Here is a 24895-nt window from a genome sequence, read left to right as displayed (position 1 = left end):
CTCATGCTTCATTTTATCATGGCACCTATTGCTGTAAAATAATAGTCTGTTTATTTGTCCACCTCTTCCCCTGGACTCCAGGCTCCTTTAGGGAAGGAACATGGGTCTTAATAATCCCTGTATCCCTAGTACCTAGCATAGTGGCTGGTACAGAGAAGAGTTACATAAATGTAGGTTTAATGATAGATGGGTGAGTAGTGAATATGAGTCCCTGCCACCACTCTCAAGTCCCCTGTAAAATGTCTACTTCATGTCTCTAATGAAGCCCTAGCATGTGTAAATTGACACACAGAGCAAATTAGATTATCTGAATGAAACACATCTCTTATTGCCAACACAGCCCGTTCGATTTCACTGATGTTTATGTGTTCTCCTCCATGAAGCCCTTTTAATGTCAATTTCATTTCTCAATGCTTCATTTTTCTTCTTTACCCCTGGAACTCCCCCATACTAGGCTTAACACTGGATATTAGTCAAATTTAAATCCAATAAATGCTTATTTTGAATTAATGCTCACTTTTCTGAAGCTTAGACAAAGTATACTTTACTGCACATATATTCTCCGTTAAAAAATACTATCAACTTTCTTCACATCTTCAAAATCTATTCTTTCTCCATGATTAGAGTCCATTCCTCCTGCAATGTTCAGCATCACCATCCCAGTTACACTCTCCCTTTCTTCCTTACCTCTAGTAACTAGTCCACAATGCCACTGCCAGAGTTTTCTTCCCATGTGTTGCTGACAATATCACTCTTACAGCCTCCAAATTTCCCAGATGCTTCTGAGTCTTCAGATCTAATTTAGAGATCATTATTCTTACTTTCTATTCACACTGGCCTCTTTTTTTTTCTTCCATTATTACACCTCTATTCCTTGTCAAAATTCAAGAGAGAATTTTTTAAGTTCCTGACATGGAATAAGGAACTAGATCTTAGTTTTAGACAATACTGCTCAAGTTTAAAGGTGGTTTAATGTTCCCCTGAATCACAGCTTCAAGGCACCATTTCCACCCAGGCTCCCAAATCCTACTAAGGTTTTCTACCACCTGGCTTTGGTTTATCAACAGAGCCTGTATACCAATAAGAATTTTTGAAAGCTGCACATTCCTAATGAGATGAGTCATTTTGCTCACTCATCTTACCTGTGAGTAAAAACAATGAAATGTGAGAGTATTCTGCAATTCTAGAGATAAACCTATTACATACAATATAGGTATGATTGCATTCTATTGGGGGCAGAAATTACCTTTTATTTAACTCTGCACCCCCAGCACATAGCATTCTGCCTGACACATGGTAGGCACTTAATAAATGTCTACTGAGTGAAAAAATGAACAAATGAACAAACACAGAACCTCTGATTAAAAGCTAAAAACCAGTGAGCATTAGTTTCCTAAGTTCACTATAACAGATTACCATAAACTAGGTTTTAAAACAGTAAATCTTTATTCTCTCACAGTTCTACAGGCTGGAAGTCCAAAATCAAGGTGTGTGCTGAGTGGTGCTCTCCCTAGAGGTTCTAGAGAAGGAACTGTTCCACACCCCTCCCCCAGCTCCTGGTAGCCTCAGGCATCTTGACCTGGGGCTCTATAGCTCCAACCTCTGCTTTCACATTATCTTTTTGTCTGTTTATCTTCTTCCCTGCTCTTCTCTTATACACTTGTGATTGGATTACCAGGATGATCTCATCTCAAGATCCTTAACTTAATGATATAGGCAAAGACCCTTTTTCCAAATAAGATCACATACACAGGCTCCAGTGGACCTATCTTTTAGGGGGCTGGGGGCATCATTCAGGCCATGACAATAGGGTATAGTATAATCTCAATTATTTTTTAAATACATAGTGTGTGGAGGAGTAGAGAGTAATAAGAAGAGGAGAAAACAAAGTTACAAAGATGGGAGAGAAAAGGGAGTACTAAAATGCCTTCACAAGTTCACTGTAGTTCACTCTGATCTGGGTAATGGAATCAAGAGAAACTTCTGTATTTTCTTTATACTCTTTTAAGTTTTCTTAATTTTCTACCCACAAAAGACAGATAATATACCAACCTAAAATGCATGGCTTGTTCTTGGATTGGAAGAATCAACATTGTGAAAATGACTATACTACCCAAAGCAATCTACAGATTCAATGCAATCCCTATCAAACTACCAATGGCATTTTTCACAGAACTAGAACCAAAAATTTCACAATTTGTATGGAAACAAAAAAGACCCTGAATATCAAAGCAATCTTGAGAAAGAAAAATGGAGCTGGAGCAATCGGGTTCCAGGATTTCAGATTATACTACAAAGCTACAGTAATCAAGACAGTATGGTACTGGCACAAACAGAAATATAAATTAATGGAACAGGATAGAAAGCCCAGAGATAAACCCACGCACATATGGTCACCTTATTTTTGATAAAGGAGGCAAGAATATACAATGGAGAAAAGACAGCCTCTTCAATAACTGGTGCTGGGGAAACTGGACAGATACATGTAAAAGAATGAAGTTAGAACACTCCCTAACACCATACACAAAAGTAAACTCAAAATGTATTAAAGACCTAAATATAAGGCCAGACACTATAAAACTCTTAGAGGAAAACATAGGCAGAACACTCTATGACATAAATCACAGCAAGATCCTTCTTGACCCACCTCCTGGAGAAATGGAAATAAAAACAAAAACAAACAAATGGGATCAAATGAAACTTAAAAGCTTTTGCACAGCAAAGGAAACCATAAACAAGATGAAAAGACAACCCTCAGAATGGGAGAAAATATTTGCAAATGAAGCAACTGACAAAGGATTAATCTCAAAAATATACAAGCAGCTCATGCAGCTCAATATCAAAAAAACAAACAACCCAATCCAAAAATGGGCAGAAGACCTAAATAGACATTTCTCCAAAGAAGATATACAGCTTGCCAACAAACATATGAAAGAATGCTCAACATCATTAATTGTTAGAGAAATGCAAATCAAAACTAGAATGAGATATCCTCTCACACCAGTCAGAATGGCCATCATCAAAAAACCTACAAACAATAAATGCTGGAGAGGGTGTGGAGAAAAGGGAACCCTCTTGCACTGTTGGTGCGAATGTAAATGGATACAGCCACTATGGAGAACAGTATGGAGGTTCCTTAAAAAACTGAAAATAGAACTACCATATGACACAGCAATCCCACTACTGGGCATATACCCATAATTCAAAAAGAGTCATGTACCACAATGTTCACTGCACATCAATTTACAATAGCTAGGACAGGGAAGCAACCTAAGTGTCCATCGACAGATGAATGGATAAAGAAGATGTGGCACATATATACAATGGAATATTACTCAGCCATAAAAAGAAACAAAATTGACTTATCTGTAGTGAGGTGGATGGACCTAGAGTCTGTCATACAGAGTGAAGTAAGTCAGAAAGAGAAAAACAAATACTGTATGCTAACACATATATATGGAATCTAAAAAAAAAAAAAAAAATGGTTCTGAAGAACCTAGGGGCAGGACAGGAATAAAGATGCAGATGTAGAGAATGGACTATGGAATTGAGGACACTGGGAGTGGGAAGGGTAAGCTGGGAAGAAGTGAGAGAGTGGCATGGACATATATACACTACCAAATGTAAAATAGATAGCTAGTGGGAAGCAGCTGCATATCACAGGGAGATCAGCTCGGTGCTTTGTGACCACCTAGAGGGATGGGATAAGGAGGGTGGGAGGGAGACACAAGAAGGAGGAGATATGGGGATATATGTATATGTATAGCTGATTCACTTTGCTATACAGCAGAAACTAACACACCATTGTAAAGCAATTATACTCCAATAAAGATGTTAAAAATTAATTAATTAATTAATTAAAAAATGCATGGGAGAAATGAAGCCATTGAGATTATCTCAGGAGATCTAAAGCAAAATGCCCTTGTAGTAGAAATGTGTATACAGTTCATCAGCAGTAAGTAGTTAATTGACAAATGCTGTCAAAACATTTGTTTGGTTTGGTATAGACAACCAGTGGGCTCTGACTGAAACCAAATTTACTCACTATAATATTATGATCTCTTTCAGCTTTCAGATTTTAAGATCTTAAGAAGGTTTTACAGTATTAAAGTTAATGTTCTAAAATCTCCAAGGCCTCTGTGGTTTAGGTTTAGGTTTGTTTTTTCAAAAGAAATTCTAGATCTCTCCCTATGACAACAGAGAAGAGATACATAAACCTATTTTTGAAAAAGAGAATCAAGTTTTAAATGTTACATAGAATGTGGTGTATTTTTAACTTCCATTGTCATCTCAGATAAGTGGGTCCTAGCTCCAGAAGAGCCTGCTATTTTGGTGAGCAGCTGCATGGGTTTGAGTTCAGAGCCAAGGCAGAACCAAACTACTCTGATTAATAAAAAGGAGACAAATATAAGGGGCCCCAGATACTGAGAGGAGACTGGAGACAGCTATACTGAGCACTGAATGGGGCAAGGAGAGATGATAAAGGCCAGCAGCAGAGAAAGAGAACTTTGGGGAAGAAAAATGTCAAAATGGGATTTCATACTGTTTGCTATGGAGTTTGTGAAATAAATTTCCTCATTTATATCCCCCACAAAGTCTTCATTCAACTCTACCTTGCTCTCTAATGCTTTCACCTGGGGGGTTCTTCAAGGGAGCTTTAAGAGGAGAAAAAGAGAGCCACTAACATCTGGGTTATATAAACTTTAAAAAGAAATTAGGAGATGCCACTGAAAAAAAACCCATGTGCAGAGTTTTGAAAGTACTATAATTTCCTGTTATTTCAAGATGCACCTCATTTGGGGAAACAGTCACCATTTAGAAATTCAACACAAAAAATTGTATTCATGCAATGTAATAATTGATTACAATGGAAAATCACTTATAAGAACTACAACAATGTCACGGCTCACATACAGAAACCAGCGCATTGGCAAATGGACGCTTCCATTTGCAAAGCTGACATGCAGAATCACCCAGGAAATGATCAGTCCAAGACTTAAGAAACTGAAATTAATTTATTGGGGGTGAAACTATTTTTGAAACACTTTTACTCTGAGTTAGCACTGTGAGCTAAAAATTAAATCAATTTTAAACCATTTGCACTGAGTCCAAAAAGTACTGAGACTACTCCCATTAGTTTGCTTTTGAATTCATTGTCATTTAAGCCCATAATAGTGTGTTTTATTAACACTGTTTAAAAAAAGAATCAATATTTTTCACCTCAAGTTTTCCTTTCAAATATGCAGATTTCTTCATATAGACCCTGAATAGCTCTCCCCTAGACCCAATGGCACCATCAAAACATAAATTATCTACATGCGCTAGAGGTAAAAAAAAAAAAAAAAGAGTTGGTGCTCTGCCTTGTGTTTAACCACAGAAGTCTCCACTCCCCCTGCAAGTCCACAGGCCCTGATGAAGACAAAATAACTCAAAGCAGGGTTCATCTGTTCTCCCATGTAATCAGTAGAATTCCAGAACCTTGCACGTTCCCACTCCCCCACTTACAAGAAGCACACAGACATACTAAATATGTGTCAGCTTCAGATTCATTAAGTTCAATGACCTTGGGCATTTTTTGTTGAGGGAGCTCAAGGACAAAAAGAGCATATTTAATAAGAATAATAAGCCACTCTTACCCAAGACCAACATTTTGGATCAAATCCAATACAGGGGGATAACATCCATGAATTACTCCTCTCCTGATTAAGGTATTGCCAAGAATTCAACAGCAAATGATAGTGCTTTTGACCACAGGTCTACATACCTCTAATCTGGGAGGACAAAGAAGATGGGAAGAGTTCCTTCAGAGCTGCCTGAAAGGATCTGCTAGCCACACTTCTGAATCTCTGCCCAAATTTACTCAGGGAATTCTGCAAACCAAAACTGATGCAGATACTTTACAGATGAGTGCAATATAGCTAGTAATTGCAATATAAAACTTATATTCAAACTGTTTCAAATTATTGATGTTTGGGGATTTACATGTGTCACTAATACATTTTTTAAAGCAGAACATTTTGGGGTTTTTTTCATATTGTGCTATGATTAAGAAAAGATAAACTTGAAACTTGATGGTTGGTGGTCTGACATGAAACCCTTGTTTCTGGAAACTCCCATGTGTGACGGAAGTGAAAGCTCCCATGCTTTAGTCAATATGCCCAACCTGTTCCTGCTCACACTTAAACCTTCTGATAAAAGTTGCTATCAGTAGACTGAGTAATAATGCTTCAAGTTCCAATTACTTAATATAGGAAATAACAGGTTCAATGTAATCATTCTCAGTGGATTTTGTAAATATATCACAAAAACCCAGTCTTATGGAAAAGGGTAACTATCAATTTAGAAAGATGAAGAAACTATACTTTAAAATTAAAAACAGAGTAAATATCAAGCAATAGGGAAATGGTTATGTGAATTATAAGACATGAACTCAAAGGAATGCAGCCCTTAAAACTGCAGCCCTTAAAAATTAGGTATATAAAGACAATAGAAAAAGATTTGGAAAACGGTAATGATATGATGTGAAGTAAAAACAGAAGGAGGTCTTTAAAAAAAAAAAAAAAAAAAAGGAAGGAGGGAATTCCCTGGCGATCCAGTGGTTAAGACTTGGTGCTTTCACTGCTGAGGGCCCGAGGTTTGACCCCTGGTCAGGGAACTAACATCCCACGAGCCACGTGGTGCAGCCAAAAAACAAAAAGTAAAAAGAGAAGGATAAAAACATATACACACAATTATGAGAAATCTTGGCATAGAAAAAAAAGACAGAAAGGAAATATAAGAAAATAGTAATAATTACTTTTCGATAGTGGAAGCATGAATGTTATTTTCTTCCTTCTACTTTTTCCCATTTTCCAAATTTCTCTTAATGAACATAGGCTACTTTTATAATAGAAAAAACCCCTACATACTAAAGAAAAAAATGAAACGAAATTTTCTATCCTAATATCCAGTGGGAGTTATCACTTAAACCAGAAAAGCTGATTAAACAAAGAGAAAATTTGCACCTACTGAAATAATATATTTGTTTGCATAATTATGCAGCATCCAGGAATACCAGACTTGAAGAGTACAGACAATACTCTGCAGTAAAGAAAGCCCTTGTCTCTCCCTATAAATACTCACAGTTTCCAAATGAGAAATGATTGAAGAAGATTGATGGGAAGAGTTCTGTGAAAGAGCCTGGGAGATTTAAGCCAAGTCTACCAAAGCTCAGGAAAGTATAAAATGGAATTTGTTACAGAAAAAGCTGATGGGCGAGAGCAATTTGAAATCTAGAGAAGGCGGGAAAACATCCCACCTGAAAGAGGGACGATTGCACCAGAGGATCTGAGCTCAGATTGTTCTAATGCACAAGTGTAAGTTCAGAAGATGTTAGGGAAGTAAAAAATACTAAGAAAAAGTAACGCTGACTTTATTTGTTCATAGTGACACGAGCCACTATGCCGACAGCCAGCAAGATCAAACAGAGAATCCTGAGCTGGGAATCCAGAGGCCAGGCTTATAGCATAGAGCTCATTTTCTTCTCGGCTCAGTTCTCTCACCTGTAACTAAGAGCAGTGCCATCCAATAGAAATAGAAGGCCAGCCACAAATGTGGACCACAAAGGTAATCTTAAATGTAAAATAGATAGCTAGTGGGAAGCAGCTGCATAGCACAGGGAGATCAGCTCGGTGCTCTGTGACCACCTAGAGGGGTGGAATAGGGAGGGTGGGAGGGAGACACAAGAGGGAGGATATATAGGGATGTATGTATATGTATAGCTGATTCACTTTGTTATACAGTAGAAACTAACACACCATTGTAAAGCAATTATACTCCAATAAAGATGTTAAAAAATAAATAAGTAAATAAATAAATTTTCTGGTAGCCACATTTAAACAAGTTTTTCAAAAGGTAAATTTAATTTTAATATGTTTTATTTAACCCAATGTATACAAAATACTATAATTTCAAAATGGAATCAATATAAAACAAATTATTAATGATATATCTTACATACTTGGTACTATGCCATCAAAATCTTGTATATACTGTATACTTAATAACACATCTGAATTTGGACCAGCCTCATTTCAAGTGCTCAAGAGCCACATGACACTAACAGCTACCTAGCTGGGTAGCAGAAGACCTCCACACTCCTTCCCTTGTCCCAAATCCATACGACTAGAAATGCTGATGGGACAGAACAAAAATTGGAAGTTGCATAAATACATGAAAGTCAGAAAATGATTCAGAGTTGAGGACAACACATGTAATGGGGAAAGAAATAAAAGATGAAAATGAGAAAAATTAAATTCTGAACTTCTGAAGGAAAGAAAAATATGGCAAAATAATTATTGATTGGCCATGTGTTTCACTAAAAATGTGAGCCTTACTACAAAAAAAATGTAAATCAGCATTACAGAATTATTCCTTTGTGAGGATTTATGTGAAAAACTATGCTTATCATTTTAAAAAATTAATGGAATTCCTTCCCTTGGATGTCTTTTAAAATTTGAGAGATACAGGCATAGAGATACAAGTGTAGGTAAAGAGATGGCCTTGACTAGAGGTTCTCAATTGTGTCTGCATAGTAGAATCATCTTGGAAACTTTATAAAACACCAGAGCCTCCCCTGCAAGCTCCTCATTTACTTGCTCTGGGCATGGGTGGGGTACAGATACAATGGGCAGCCCAGGTTGAGGAGTGTCATATGGGATGACCTCTGCGGGAACTTTCAGACTCCCTCTCACTGCCCCTCACCTGCCCAGGTGCTCTCATGGTGGCCAGTGGCCCAGGTTGTTAGCATAACCTGAGAAACCCTCAAGAGAAACACTAAGTATCTCCTGGTACATTTTCCACAGGTTCAGTCAGCAGATGGCACTCGTAGCCTGGGGGAGAATGTGCACTTCCTATACAGCAGGCACAGTAATTTCTAGAAATTGGAATTGTTCACTTCTACTTAGTTTTAAAACTTAAGACACCAAAAGATTTTATCAAAGGCTAATTCAACACCTATTTCTTAAGCACTTTCGCATATTTAACAGATTGTAGATACAGAAGATTGGTGCTGACTGGAAAGGAATATAAGTAACAAAACCTTGAAAAGGAAGGTTATAAAGGGAGAGTTTTGTCTCTCTAATTATTGTGTGGCATAAGTTTACATTGTTCATTCGCTTGCACAATGCTAAGAACATAGATGAATAATGCTCCCGGCACTAAAAGTGAGGATATATAGATTTATTCACATATATATTACATTTAGATAAAATATATATATATATATATATTATGTTTATATTTCTATAATTGTGTACAAAGCCCTTCAAATGCAAAATAAATAGAGAAGAAGTGGTCAGACCACAAAGTCTACATTTACACATCACAACACGAGTAGGTAAAAGTCTAATTTAGGCTCTTACTTGCCATGGAACTCTGGACAAGTCATTCCTTTTCTAGGCCTTAATCTCTCCATCTCTAAAAAGAGGCACTATCACCCACACCCTGGGGTTTTATGAGAGTTAAATGTGGAAGCACTGGAGCCCACACATGGTAGTCACTGAATAAACATGTGTTGAATCTGAATGTAAATGCCATGTTCCTTGCTTCTGAGCGCAGAAGAGGGAGACCTGAAGGCCAGAATGACAATTAATTGCCCAGAGTAGCACATCGATCACTTACATAGACCAGGTTTCCTGACTGGTGCTTTCATCGTACCCCCTTTCCCTCAGGAATCTCCTCCCCGAAGCTGACCATGCCTCCCCTCCCTCCAGGACAAGCCAGTGAAGGCTCCTGCCCTAGCATGAACCTCAAGTCCAGAAGCCCTCTGCCAGAAGCACACAGGGAAGCCACAGTGCTTAGCAGTGCCCACCCCAGTGTGATACCCACATCCAGCAACATCTGGATGCCTCTGATCCCCTCCAGGCTTTTTACTTTATCCGTGCATCATGACCCATTGGTGTCTAGCATAGACCCAAAAGCACTTTCCTAACATTTTCCATTAACATTGCCATGGGGTTAAGTATGCATTAACTACTGTCTTAGATCAACTTCCCTAATAGCAGATCCTGAGATGAGGATTCATATGTAAAGGGTTCTTTAGGAAATCACTTCTGGGAGAAACTGGTAAGGAAGATGAGAAGCAACGCATGGAAGGGGAAGAAGCCACGCAAGGGTATGACTGCAGGCAAAGTCCCATCCTCAGCCTGATCTCAACAGGCACTTGGGGTGCTAATTGCACCTCAGAGCTTGTCCAACTTGAGGCAGGGGTGCTGCTCTTTCTTACTCCTGCACCAATCGGTCATTGGCTCCAGCAACCCAAGGACAGTGCTCTGAAGAAAGTAGCAAATAATGCAGACAGGAGCTGAGGGTGAGCACAGGAAGACAGTAGTGGTCTGCGCAGAGCGCGGAGAGCATCCTCTGCGACCACCAGCTCCAAAAGAGGACTCAGAGCTCCCTGGGCTATCTCAAATCTAAGCCCATTTGATTTCTCCAACTTCTCAAATTCCAAGAAGTGAAAAGCCAGTCTCCATAGCCTGAGAACATTCTGCAAAGACCAAAACCCCAGCCACTGGAATTGGCTAGTAATGGGACTCAGCAAAATTTTACAGATCAAGCTCCTCTGGTAGATTGCCCTCTCAGCAAGAATACTTGTTACTGCTCAGTTTGAAAATTCCATAGACACTGTGCTAGGCTCAAGGGACACAGACATGATCAAGAGAGATGCCCTAAAGGAGCTCACAGTAGAAGGTAATCTTACAAATGGAAAGTCTTGCGTGATTTTTAACCGAATCCTAAAGAATACTCCATTCTCAATGATGTGTGCTTCTACTTTCAACATCACAGGATCAGCGACAATACTTTTCAAAACATCACCCCATATCAAATTACAAAGAGATGTTACCTCATAAGGAATAGACAAGAAGCTAAATGAAACCACAAGAAAGTAAGACCAATGCTACTTCTAATTATAATGACAATGATAGCTAGCATGTGTGGGACACATACAATCATCAAGTTTCTGAATATCTAAGTTACTGGATACTCCCATGGCCTCCAGGTAGAGGTGTCAATATCTATCACTGCCCAAATATTGTCACAAAATTTAACTGGTAATTTGAGAGACATTAAAAGATATGCTCAGGCTATTAGTTCAAATTCATTATGTAATTGTACATATTTTTAACATATTTCATGAGAGATGATACTTCAAAGTAATGAGACTGATTATCAAATGTTCCTTGGGGAATTAGTCAGATCATATTGTCAGATGTAATTCCCAGTCAGAACTGCAACGCTTGAGAAAATCAGGATAGGCAACAGTCCAGCTCAAAGTCACACACTACATTAGCTTACAAAGAGTCACCACCTCTTAAGAACTTGCTCAAGACCATAGAATTACTCAGGGTCAGGACTAAACTCAAGTCTCCCTGAGTGCAAAACCCATACTTTTAAACACCATGCTATAGTGGCAACAATTCAAAACCTGCTGACATTGGAAATGAACCACATGGTTCCAGACATCTTTATGGCTTATCCATGTCACGTCAAGATCACACTTTCAGAGGCTGTGTTTCTACAATGGTGGTTTTAGATTAAGATCATTTTTTTTTCACTGTGCATTTAATGCCATTTTCTAAAATAATCCAATAAAGGAAAACTATATGTATCCATTACATTATTAATAATCAGTCAATGTTTTGGTTGCAGAAGGAGATTAATTACTATAATCCTACCCGTTATTGTCTAGACTACCTAGCCCCTCTTGATATCCATTTCTTGGAATTTTCTATCTCATGTGATTAATATGTTTTATGATATTCCCTTTAAAAATTACATTCTTCACAGTATCCAAGTGCTTCCAAATCATCAGCAGATGTGACTGACTGCCAGATTAAAGTACAATGTTAAAAATTTACTTTGTCACATATTAAAAAAAAGGGACAAAGAAAGAGACTAAGAAACATGGAATGAAGGTTTGAAATTTCCCTTTTTGCTAAGTTTTCTGGAGATGTTTTTGCTGTTGTTTGTGTATAAATACATATTTTAAACCATTTCAGATTCAAGAACCATTCCCGTATATATTTCTTTATAGATGGATGAATTTAACAGCAACTCAAAATCTGTGTTATGGTGGATAATTCATTCTAAACTCAACTATCAAGTTAATAAAAAATGCTTATCACTATCACTTGATATGTGTTGAAGTCTCTCTAGCAATATTCCCAGAAATTACCAAAGCAAATTATTCAAATACATTAAACGTCTGCTACAAACATCACATGTGTGCCAGTTCTAAATAGTATTAGATCTAGAAATGAAAAGTAACAATAATATGTCTGTGTTCCACAAAGGAAACTCCAAAGGAATTTGAAGTAAAAGTTGAGTAGGTAGCACAAGCACTTGCTGAACTTAGAAAAGAGCCATGAAGATACCAAGGACTTACACTGTAATTTTTAATAAGTTAAAGAGGGAGGGGCTTCCCTGGTGGTGCAGTGGTTAAGAATCTGCCTGCCAATGCAGGGGACACGGGTTTGATCCCTGGCCCGGGAAGATCCCACATGCCGCGGAGCAACTAAGCCATGTGCCACAACTACTGAGCCTGCGCTCTACAGCCTGCGAGCCACAACTACTGAAGCCCACGCTCCTAGAGCCCCTGTTCTGCAACAAAAGGAGTCATGACAATGAGAAGCCTGTGCACCGTAACGAAGAGTAGTCCCTGCTCGCTGCAACTAGAGAAAGCCCACGCACAGCAACAAAGACCCAACACATCCAAAAATAAAAGCAAATAAATAAATTTTTAAAAAAAAGTTAAAGGGGGAAAGAAACATATATTCAATTAAATGAGAAAGCCACCAATTGTCCAGACCTGTTTTGTGACCAGACATCTTAAAAATAGCATAAAGAATATATTTCTTACTTGCTGTCAATGAGCACTTCAGAATGCCGATTATTCACTTGATTATCACTCTTGTGGCGAAACTGAAAATCAAAGTGTTTGTGAAAAAACATATTAAATCATACTTTGTCAGCACAAATAGTGACACTGAAAATACTTTGAGTTCATCTGCTTGGACAATATCACCATCAGTCTAAAATGAGCATGACTTATGCTTACCTTGGACCCAGCTCCACGTGTTCTAAATCTGAATCAAGACCCTTCCCACTAAACTTCATTCTAGGTGTCACCAATGCAACAAGTCTAGCCACATGCTCTTCCAATTCCCACACATTTATAGTTACTTTGAAGAAGACAATGTGCCCTTTACTCTGCCACACAGTTCCAGAGAAAACCATACATTAATTTTGATGTCTTCAACAAGGAATGGGGCTTCCATTTCTCTCACATATGTGCTCAATACTTTACTGGAACATCATTCATTCTGTTTTATGGATTTCTTTGAAGTCAAGCAATTACTTGTAACAACATGTATTCTTGTTCTCCAGAAATTCTAATTGTTAACAGTGATCTTATGAAATACTGAGCATTTAAAACAAAAATCAGAATACAATACTGAACCACATTTGGTGTGGATTTATGTTTTTATGCCCAAGTGATCCTATTTCTTATTTTGTATTCCAGTAATGAAAATATCTTATAGTGCTTAGAAGAATCCACATATTATGAGCCTTCTACTAAACTCATAAATTAGCGGCCATTCAGATAAGGCTTTCTACATGAGCTGCCAAGACCAGATAGTAATAGGCTAAAGTAGAGATAAGATGTTATTTCAATCAATTAGCCTAAATGCACAGATGAACAGGAGATAAGAAATTTTGATTTTATATATTATAATCATCAGGATTATTACTTTTTCCTTTAAAAAAAAAACTCATAATATTGTATCAATATCACAATATATAAATTGCTTCCATCAGCCCTTCCCTTTTTCAACGTCCCTCCCAAATTCATCCCAATCTTTCTATTAGACTGTGCTCAGTGCCTACAATTACACTGATTGCCAGGTATAAGTCAATGAATATTACTAGGGAAAAAAAGATACTTAGCATTGGTTAACATGAAAAGAGTTTATAGTACTAGTAGAGGAGTAAGTTAAGCCAGCCCATCATTGGCGTGCAAACTTCTTTCCACCAACACTGCCATAGACGGGGAACATCATTTTGACAGAATATATAATTTGACAGGGGTGGAGAGTCTCTGCTCCTCCACACCTACACCCTGTCCTTCTACACTCTGCCCTGTGCCAGGGGAAGCTGACCTATTTAATCCTTGCCCTTTGGCTATTGATCGGGCTTGGCCAATAGGTGGTACTGACAGAAACTCATGGGGCCAGAGGAGAGGAAAATGGGGTATGTATTCCTGGCTTCTTTTGAGCTGAGTCAGCAGTGGCCACTTCCTCTACAGGTAGCCCTCAGCTACAGCTCCAGGTCCAGCAATTGCTTCCTCCTTTTGCTCCTTCAGGTCTAGAAGTAGTATTGCCACCTATGTTGTTGCTACCCTATGTGCTTTTCCTCACTCACAACCCTTTAAGTAGTCCCTTCATTATTAATCTTTCTCCAATCTACCCCCATTCCAAGGTGACATCTCTTTCCTGCCAAGACCCTGACTAACCAGCACATACTATCACAAAAATAAAAGCATATTCAAGCATTAACTGCAGAAGACACAAAAAGAGACTTAGTATTTAGTCACATCTGTATCTAACCTGAAAATAGTCCCCTAAATTGACTAGCTGTCATCACAGAAAAGGACCAAGCAGTTTACCACCTAAAAGCTGAGGGGCCCACTCTCTGGGCCTCAGGATGCTCAGGCTTTGCCAAGGGGTCTTGGCATTGGCACAGATGGAGTCTGGAAGGACTAGAAACGGTAATCCCATGTATGAGTTCAGAGGAGATATAAATCTGTCAGTCACTGGCAAATAGAGAGCTATTGAGGCTAGGGTACATGCAATCACCTAGGAGAGAATAGAACTTGTCTGCATTTAGAATGTTTGGTTTGCCCAAGGCTTTGTTTTAAATCTTTGAATTTAAATGACCTTTGGATTATGGAGACTTCAAAACTTTCTGCTGTCTTATACCTTAATTATTTACATTAGTTGCCCGACTTTTGAAGTTATTTGATATTGTAATTTCTGGTATAATGAGCAGAGGATGTGAGAATGCCTAATATCTACCAACTGCCAAAACTTAGACAAAGACTAGAGATATAAGATAAATAATACTTCACTAGGTGGAAGCAGGTTTGTGATCCAATTCTGGTCTTACCACTAACTGGTTGTATGTTCATTAGAAAATCTTTAGTTCCTTACAGGCTTTAGTTTCCTCAAGTACAAAATGAGAGTGTGAGTCTAGTTATTGAAGCCCCCTTGCTATTATCATAAACAGGCTCTAGCTCTATGACATCTATTTTAATCATCAAATAAGTAACCATAGAGTTTCTTATGGTATTTACCAAAAGAGCTTCATTCAAAAATTTCAAATGGATCTCTATTTTCTACTTCTGAGAGGTCACAATTGAAACTGAGACCTTAGGAATGCTCAAAAGCAAATACTTACATAATCATCTGTGGCATCTTTGACAGCTGTCATAGTTACCACCAGGACCAAAGGTACAATGGTGGTAAACCAGGTCAAGGAGGAAATTTCTGGAATCAGCTGAAACAAATATTTCAAGTAGTTTAGGGCTTTTAAATTTCATAAAGATAGCTTTCAATTTTTGTCACTCAATTTTATTACTTGACAGAAATTAATGAAATGATATTCAGATATTTGTACAAATATGGAACAGCTTTTCAATAATTTAAGTGTTTGCACTCAGGTATAAGACACATAGAATAGAAGTATCATTGAAACAATTTTCAGACTGCCTGACAAAAATTAAATTTTTATAGCAAGTTGAGAAGTAAGCTTCTTGAAATCTTTCACAAATGACGATCTTTCTCTAGGATGATAAATGTCACCTATCTTTTCTCAGCTTCTCATTTCAACTTTTCACAGTTTTACCAACTCCTTACCAATTCCCAAAGAGAGAATCCTTGAGCACCTACCTTGCACCAGACACTGTGCCAAGTACTTTTAGATATTATGTCATTTGATCCTCAGAGAAGTTTTTTGCATTAGATTCTGTGCCAGAGGTGTTTTGCACAAACCCAGAGTGCTTACATTCCATGTAAATAGCACCCTGAGTGCACAGCATAGAATACACTGTGAATGGCAGCCTAGAGTCAGGAAATGCCACGGCCCTGGGTATCATTTTCCCATTTTATAAAAAAGGTATCTGAGAAGTCAAACAACTAAGCCAAGAACATACACTGCTAAAACTTGAACCTAGGTCTATTTAACTCCAAAGCTTGGACCTGTACCTGTAAAGCCACCCATCTGAGAGAGACATAGTAACAGTTGACATGACTCCCTTACAAAAGTAGTTTTCAAGTGGCGTTCAGTTTGGAGCTACGTCAGGGCCATCAGGCGGGGAAGGATGGGTGGAGATGGTCAGTGTGTGGCAATCAGGCCCCATCGAAACAGCACTACAATAAATTTATTGTAGTGCTGTTTTATGTAATTTTATGTAATAACTTCCAAATAAAATTTAAAAAAAAACAAACCTCAAAAGCCTCTGAAGTACCAACAAAAATATTAGGCTGGGTGGCAGAAAAGCTGGATTCTAGTCTGAGTTCTATCATTAACTCATGGTAAAACCTTTACACCTCACTTAACTTCTCCAGGTCTCATTTCTTCACCAATAAAAGAAAGGAGGTTGTACTGAACCATCCCAAAGATCCCTTCCAGATATAAAACTCTCTGAACAAGAGCCTTTGGCCATAAATAAGAAACCCATTAGAGAAATGAGCTCAAAATTCTGGGACAGTGTAAAGGGTTCTATGAAGAAACCAAAATTCATGGGGGAAAAAGAAAGTCTCCTCAAAAATTGTAAGGTATACTTTCACTGCTTTTTTTTTCTTGTTCAGCATCCAGTTCTTCTCAACTCTATCCTTAATTCTTAAAGAACTACCCCACTCCTCTACTTTGAGTACACGTAATTTTGGTGGACTGATTCCATCCAGCTGGCTCCTAGGCTTTGGCATGTGATCTAGGCCAAGGCAATTCCTGAGCCACAGTGATTGATTTAAGATAGAAAGGTAACAGCATGGTCCAATTACAACTAATCCCAAGACCTGCTGGAGCAACAGAAAAAGTGATTCATTCTCATTCTCTCTCTCCCTCTCCCTCTTTACTCTTCCTCCTCCCTCTTCCTCTCTCCCCTTCTCCCCCTCTGCCTCTGCCTCCCTTTTACATGGGAGCTGAAGCTAGGAGGATAAAAGTCTAAAGTTTTCAAGGAGCACCAAGCAGAGAGGGCCTGTAAAGTAAACATGGAGGAAGTAGAAAAAGAGAAGTCACATCCTGTTAAAATAGTTTGCCCATGAATTGTCATACATAAAATACACTAAGTGAATTTAGATGCCTACCACTTACAACCAAAAGATTCTTAACACAGTTATTCTATTGAATAAATAGTTATTCAATTAAAGAAAAAATAGTACTCAAGGTATAATCCAGATTGTACATATCTAGTCCATCTTCTTATTTTCTATAATTAACACATAGCCCAGTACATTCTGAATCTACCAGTTTGATCTGATTAAATCACTCTAAATACTAGGTAAATAACTGGCTAACATGAGCTGTTTATATGTATGTACATTCTTTGATTTATGCCCTTTCTTCCTAAAATATCAATAAAAGCTGAAATTTCATTTAGGTTCAAATTTTAGTCAAATGGGAAGAAAAAGAAAGGTTTCAAACTACCAATTAACCACTCAAAACTATCAAAAATAGTCACAGTGAAATAACATATAGCATACATCATTTATTATATATATATATAAAAAATTCATCATTGTTCTTAGATGCAAATGAAATTTGCCAGATTAAGTTCCACAAAGTACTACTCAGCTAGACTCTTTGCTTCAACTCTCTCAATACCCATACTGTGAATGTGATAGGGAGATAAAGAAAGGAAGGAGGCTATGAACAGTAATTATTAGGCTCTGGTTTGGTTCAGATAAAGTACAAGGCAGCATTTTAAAATGACCTCAGTGTTTAAAATGATGAATGTACTAGTTTTTACCCATTCCTAGCCCTCCCACCCTTGTGGAGAGAAACAGCAATAATAACTAAATAATTAAAAATCTGATAAAGCTGATTTTCTCTAAGCATGAACATTTAGCTAAGTAAAATAACTTATTTTTTCAAGTTATATGAATATTTCAAACAAACAGACGATGAAGAAATACAACCTAAACATTACCTGTAAAATCAGAAGGAAAAGGAAATACACATTTGCCACTCTTTGAAACTGTTCAAATAAATTAATGGGCAAGAAGGTGAGAATGTTGTACTTGGATGTGTGGATACGATTATTCTGAAAAAGAAACAGCATCACATTAGTTTGGGGCGAAGCACTGCTCATTATCAAATAGCTCTAAACTTACAAGACTGAGCATGAGTTATGCCAGAGCAAGAAAGATAAGCCAACTATCTAGGAAATTTCAAACTCTGTGTGGGCCAAGGGTTTCATTTTTCCCAAGATGACATGCTCCTGATACTACGTGCAATTACTGTTCAACTCCATAAAATCATCCATGACTAAAAAATTTATCAAGTGCAAAAGTCTGCCCCTGACTTTTTTTATTCTTATGCTTCATTCATTTGGCAGTTATTTCTTGAGAACCTACTGTATGCAGACACTGAGCTCATGCTGGATCTTGTGAGGTAAGAAGGGACTTTAAGGATCACCTGGTTCACCTTCCCAAAGCATGACCCTTTAGATAACTCTGACAAGGGGCCCCTAGGTCTGTCTTTGAAAGTTTTCTGATAGGAAACTGACCACCTTGCCAGGCAGCCTATTTCCATTTCAGAATGGGAATTGCTAGAAAGGTCTTCATTATGAGAGACTCAAATCTGCCTGCCTGTAAATTTTGCCATATGCCAAATTCCATCCCTGGGGCCACCTAAATCAAGTCTAAGCCCTTTCCATGTTGACAACCTTCAAATACTTGAAGATGACTCATAGGACTCCCCTATATCTTCTCCACTATGATCTAGACATTGCCGAAACCCTCAGCCATTCTCCATGACTTTTCATGGACATCTTTTCCAGGTCAGCCTCTTCTGCATCCATCCCAACCTTTCTGCATCTCTCTTAAAACATGGTGTCCAGAACTAAACACATACTGCAGATCTGCTTCAACTGATCCATGTACAAAAGAAACTTTGATGTTCCATATTCTGGATTATTGTACTAATATGCCTTAAAAATTCATTAGCATTTTGTCAATTAATCTCACTGTTTATTCATATTGAGGTTTTTTTAATTTTAGAATTTTATTTTATTTTTTATACAGCAGGTTCTTATTAGTTATCCATTTTATACATATTAGTGTATATATGTCAATCCCAATCTCCCAATTCATCACACCACCACACCCCCCTGCCACTTTCCCCCCTTGGTGTCCATACGTTTGTTCTCTATATCTGTCTCTCTATTTCTGCCCTGCAAACCGGTTCATCTGTACCATTTTTCTAGGTTCCACATATATATTCATATTGAGTTTTGATGAACTAAAATCTCTAGGTCATTTCTTCATAAATCACTATCAAATCAGGGCTCCTCTTCCTAAACATTCACAGTTGATTTTGTTTTAAATACTGATGATTTTTCATATATTCCTATTATACAAGCCAAATGAAAGCAATTAATCTTGAGTGTTCTATCCCAAAGTAGTAAACATTCCTCCCAGCTTTATGTCATCAAAAAATTTCAAACACATGCCTTTTATATAGTCTTCCAAAGTTATATAAAACTAATACATTAAAAAGTTCAGAGCTAAAAACCAAAAAACAATTTTTTAATTAAGGAAATAAAACTATGGCAAGCTACTAGAGACTTCTCCACAGATTAATGTTAATATCTTTTTCAGGTGTTTATATCTACCTAACTATATTCCCATGAGGCTTAACTCTATCCTATTCACAAAGATAGCAGAAGAAATTTGGGGTGACAGATCTTACTGACATTCAGAATCAACATACTCAGAGAATTTCCATCCACTAATATTTTAAAATGGAGGTTAGTCTGTGTGACCTATTTTTTTAAATTTATTTTTTACTGAAGTATATTCTATTTCCAATTTTGTGTTAGTTTCTGGTGTACAGCAAAGTGATTCAGATATATATATATATATATTCTTATGTATATGTTCTTTTTCATATTCTTTTCCATTATAGTTTATTACAGGATATTAAATATAGCTCCCTGTGCTATAGAGTAGGACCTTTCTGTTTATCCATTCTATACATAATAGTTTGCATCTGCTAACCCCAAACTCCCCATCTATTCATCCGCCACCCCCTCTTCCCCTTGGCAATCACAAGTCTGTGCTCTATGTCTGTGAGTCTGCTTCTGTTTCGTAGATAGGGTCATTTGTGTCATATTTTAGAATCCACATATAAGTAATATCATATGGTATTTGTCTTTCTCTTTCTCACTTACTTCACTTAGTATGATAATCTCTAGGTCCACCCATGTTGCTGCAAATGGTGTTATTTCATTCCTCTTTATGGCTGAGTAGTATTCCATTATATATATATATATATATATAAATATATATAATATATATATATATATATATATAATATATATATATATATATATATATATATATATATATACCACATCTTCTTTATCCATTCATCTGTCAACGGACATTTAGGTTGCTTCCATATCTTGGCTATTGTAAATAGTGCTCAATGAACATTGGGGTGCATGTATCTTTTTGAATTAGAGTTTTGTCTGGATATATGCCTAGGAGTGGGATTGCTGGATCATATGGCAACTCTATTTTTAGTTTTTTGAGGAACATCCATACTGTTTTCCATAGTGGCTGCACCAACTTACGCTCCCACAAACAGTACAGGAGGGTTCCCTTTTCTCCACAACCTCTCCAGCATTTGTTATTTGTAGACTTTTTTATGATGGCCATTCTGACCAGTGTGAGGTGGTACCTCATTGCAGATTTGATTTACATCTCTCTAATAATTAGCGATGTTGAGCATCTTTTCATGTGCCGATTGGCCATCTGTATGTTGTGTTTGGAGAAATGCCTATTTAGGTCTTCTGCCCATTTTTTGATTGGGTTGTTTTTTGTTGCTGAGCTGTTTGTATATTTTGGAAATTAAGCTCTCTTCAGTCGCATCATTTGCAAATATTTTCTCCCAGCGCGTAGATTGTTGTTTCTTTTCGTTCCTGGTTTCCTTTGCTGTGCAAAAGCTTATAAGTTTGATTAGATCCCATTTGTTTATTTTTGCTTTTATTTCTATTGCCCTAGGAGACTGACCTAAGAAAACACTTGCATGATTTATGTCAGAGAATGTTTTGCCTATGTTCTCCTCTAGGAGTTTTATGATGTCACATCTTATATTTAAGTCTTTAAGCCATCTTGAGTTAATTTTTGTGTATGGTGTGAGGGTGTATTATAATTTCATTGATTTCCATGTAGCTGTCCACCTTTCCCAACACCACGTGCTGAAGAGACTCTTTTCTCCATTGTATATTCACACCTCCTTTGTCAAAGATTGATTGACTATAGGTGTGTGGGTTTATTTATGGGCTATTTTATTTCATTGATCCATATGTCTGTTTTTGTGCAAATACCATGTGGTTTTGATGACGTTTTGTAGTATTGTCTGAAGTCTGGGAGGGTTATTCCTCCTGCTTTGTTCTTTTGCCTCAGAATTGCTTTGGCAATTCTGGGTCTTTTATGACCCAGAATTGGGTTCCATATAAATTTTAGGATTATTTGTTCTAGTTCTGTGAAAAATCTCATGGGTAATTTGATAAGGATCACATTAAATCTGTAGATTGCTTTGGGTAGTATGGCCATTTTAACAATATTAATTCTTCCAATCCAAGAGCCTGGGATATCTTTCCTTTTCTTGAATCATCTTCAATTTCCTCTATCAATGTTTTATAGTTCTCAGAATATGTCTTTCAGCTCCCTGATGAGGTTTATTCCTAAGTATTTTTTTTGATGCGATTTTAAAAAGGATTGTTTTTTTGTATTCCCTTTCTGATATTTCATTGTTAGTGTAAGGAAATGTAACCAATTTCTGTATGTTAATCTTGTATCCTGCTACCTTGCTGAATTTGTTTATCAGTTCTAGTAGTTTTTTGTATGGAGTCTTTAGGGTTTTCTATATATAGTATCATGTCATCTGCTTATAATGACAGTTTTACCTCTTCCCTACCAGTTTGAATAACTTTAATTTCTTTTTCTTGTCTGATTGCTGTAGCTAGGACTTCCAATACTATGTTAAGTGAGAGTGGACATCCTTGTCTTGTTCCAGATTTTAGCAGGAAGGCTTTTAGCTTTTCACCATTGAGTATTAATTTGGCTGTGGGTTTGTCATAAATAATTTTTATTATGTTGAGATATGTTCCCTCTATACACACTTTGGTAAGAGTTTTTATTGTGAATGGATGTCAAATTTTATCAAATGCTTTTTCTGCATCTATTGAGATGGTCATGTGGTTTTTGTCTTTCCTTTTGTGGATGTGGTGTATCACATTGATTGATTTGCATATGTTGAACCATCCTTGTGACCCTGGGATGAATCAAACTTGATGATGGTGTATGATCTTTTTTATGTGTAGTGGATTCAGTTTGCTAATATTTTTTTTAAGTTGTTTTTTGTTTTTTGTTTTAATTCATTAATTTATTTATTTATTTATTTTTGGCTGTGTTGGGTCTTCGTTTCTGTGAGGGCTTTCTCTAGTTGTGGCAAGCAGGGGCCACTCTTCATTGCAGTGCGCGGGCCTCTCACTATCATGGCCTCTCTTCTTGCAGAGCACAGGCTCCAGACACGCAGGCTCAGTAGTTGTGGCTCACGGGCCCAGTTGCTCCGCAGCATGTGGGATCTTCCCAGACCAGGGCTCAAACCCGTGTCCCCTGCATTAGCAGGCAGATTCTCAACCACTGCGCCACCAAGGAAGCCCAGTTTGCTAATATTTTGTTGAGAATTTTTGCATCTTTATTCATCAAAGATATTGGTCTGTAATTTTCTTTTTTGGTAGTGTTTTTGTCTAGTTTTGGTATCAGGGTGATGGTGGCTTCATAGAATGACTTTGGGAGTGCTCCCACCTCTTTAATCTTTTGGAACAGTTTGAGAATGATCAATATAAGTTCTTCATTGCATGCTTGGTAGAATTCCCCAGTGAAGCCATCTGGTGCTGGACTTTTGCTTGCCAGGAATTTTTTTTTTTTTTAAATTACAGATTCCATTTCACTTCTAGTGGTGGGTCTGTTCAAATTATCTATTTCTTCTTGATTCAATTTTGGTGGGCTGTATATTTCTAGAAAGTTGTCCATTTCTTCTAGGGTGTCCAATTTGTTGGCATATAATTGTTCATAGTATTCTCTTAAAGTTTTTTTTTTTTTTCCCTGTGGTATCGGTTTTTATTTCTCCTCTTTCCTTTCTTCTTTTGTTTATTTGGGTCTTCTCTCTTTTCTTCTTGGTGAGCTTGGCCAGAAGTTTGTCAATTTTTTACCCCTTTAAAGAACCAGCTCTTTGTTTTATCAATTTTTTTCTACTTTTTTTTTTAATCTCTATTTTATTTATTTCCTCTCTGATCTTTACTATCTCCTTCTTTCTGCTGACTTTAGGTTTTGTTTGTTCTTTTTCTACTTCTTTTAGGTGGTAAGTTAGGTCGTTTATTTCAGACTTTCTTTATTTCTGGAGGAAGGCCTGTATCACTATGAACTTCCCTCTTAGAACTGCTTTTGCTGCATCCCACAGATTTTGTATGGTTGTGCTTTCATTGTCATTTGTCTCAAGGTATTTTTTAAATTCCTCTTTGATTTCATCATTGACCCATTGGGTTTTTTTAGTAGCATGTTATTTAATCTCCTTATAATCATTTTTTCCTCATTTCTCTTTCTGTGGTTGATTTCTAGTTTCATGCCATTGTGGTCAGGAAACATACTTGAGATAATTTCTCTCCTCCTAAATTTGTTGAGGCTTGTTTTGTGTCCTAGTATGTGGTCAATCCTAGAGAATGTTCCATGTGCACTTGAAAAGAATGTGTATTCCATTAGTTTTGGGTGTAATATCATGAAAATATCGATTAAGTCTAACTGTTCTATTGTATTATTTAGGATCTCTGTTGCCTTATTGATTTTCTGTCTGGAAGATCTGTCCATTGATGTGAGTGGAGTGTTAAAACCTCCTACTACTATTGCATTCTCATCAATTTCTCCCTTTACATCTGTTAGTATTTGTTTTATGTATTTGAGTGATCCTATATTATGTGCATATATGTTAACACATGTAATATCCTCTTCTTATATTGATCCTTCTATCACTATATAGTGTCTTTATCTTTCTTTGTGGCCTTTGTTTTAAAGTCTATTTTGTCTGATATGAGTATTGCTATCCCTGCTTTCTTGTCATTTCCATTTGCATGAAATACCTTTTTCTGTCCCCTCACTTTCAACCTATGTGTGTTTTTTGCCCTAAAGTAGGTCTCTTATAGGCAGCATATTGTAGACTCTTGTTTTTTTAATCCAATCTGCCACTCTATGTCTTTTGATTGGAGCATTTAGTCCATTGACATTTAAGGTAATTGTTGATAGATATGTATTTATTGCCATTTTAAATCTCATTTTCCAGTTGGTTTTGTATTTATTCTTGTTACTTTCTTTTTCTTTTTGTTCTTCCTTTTGTGGTTTGATGGTTCTCTTTTGTATTACGCTTGTGTTCTCTTCTTTTTGGTTTTTGTGAACGTATTGTATGCTTTTGATTTGTGGTTACCTTATTTTTCAAGTATGTTAACCCATTCCTATATCTACTTGCTTCAGACTGGTAGTCATATGAGCTCAAACACATTCTAAAAAAAAAA

General features: G+C 37.1%; 1 protein-coding gene across 1 annotated transcript in view; it reads right to left on the bottom strand.

The window, feature by feature from the left end:
- ATP8B4 (ATPase phospholipid transporting 8B4 (putative)) overlaps positions 1-19120 on the bottom strand; it is a 165249-nt gene extending 146129 nt beyond the window's left edge. Inside the window, exons 1-4 of the mRNA XM_059915197.1 lie at positions 19052-19120; positions 18248-18361; positions 15496-15594; positions 12899-12960 (exon numbers count right to left, since the gene is read on the bottom strand). Of these exons, the coding sequence (XP_059771180.1) occupies positions 12899-12960; positions 15496-15594; positions 18248-18361; positions 19052-19120 (344 nt within the window). The remainder of the gene's footprint in view (positions 1-12898; positions 12961-15495; positions 15595-18247; positions 18362-19051) is intronic.
- Between the last annotated feature and the right edge of the window lie 5775 nt (positions 19121-24895).

The sequence above is a fragment of the Balaenoptera ricei genome, chromosome 2 (genome assembly GCF_028023285.1).
Source record: "Balaenoptera ricei isolate mBalRic1 chromosome 2, mBalRic1.hap2, whole genome shotgun sequence".
NCBI classification, from domain to species: domain Eukaryota; kingdom Metazoa; phylum Chordata; class Mammalia; order Artiodactyla; family Balaenopteridae; genus Balaenoptera; species Balaenoptera ricei.
This window is presented reverse-complemented; position numbering and strand designations above follow the sequence as displayed.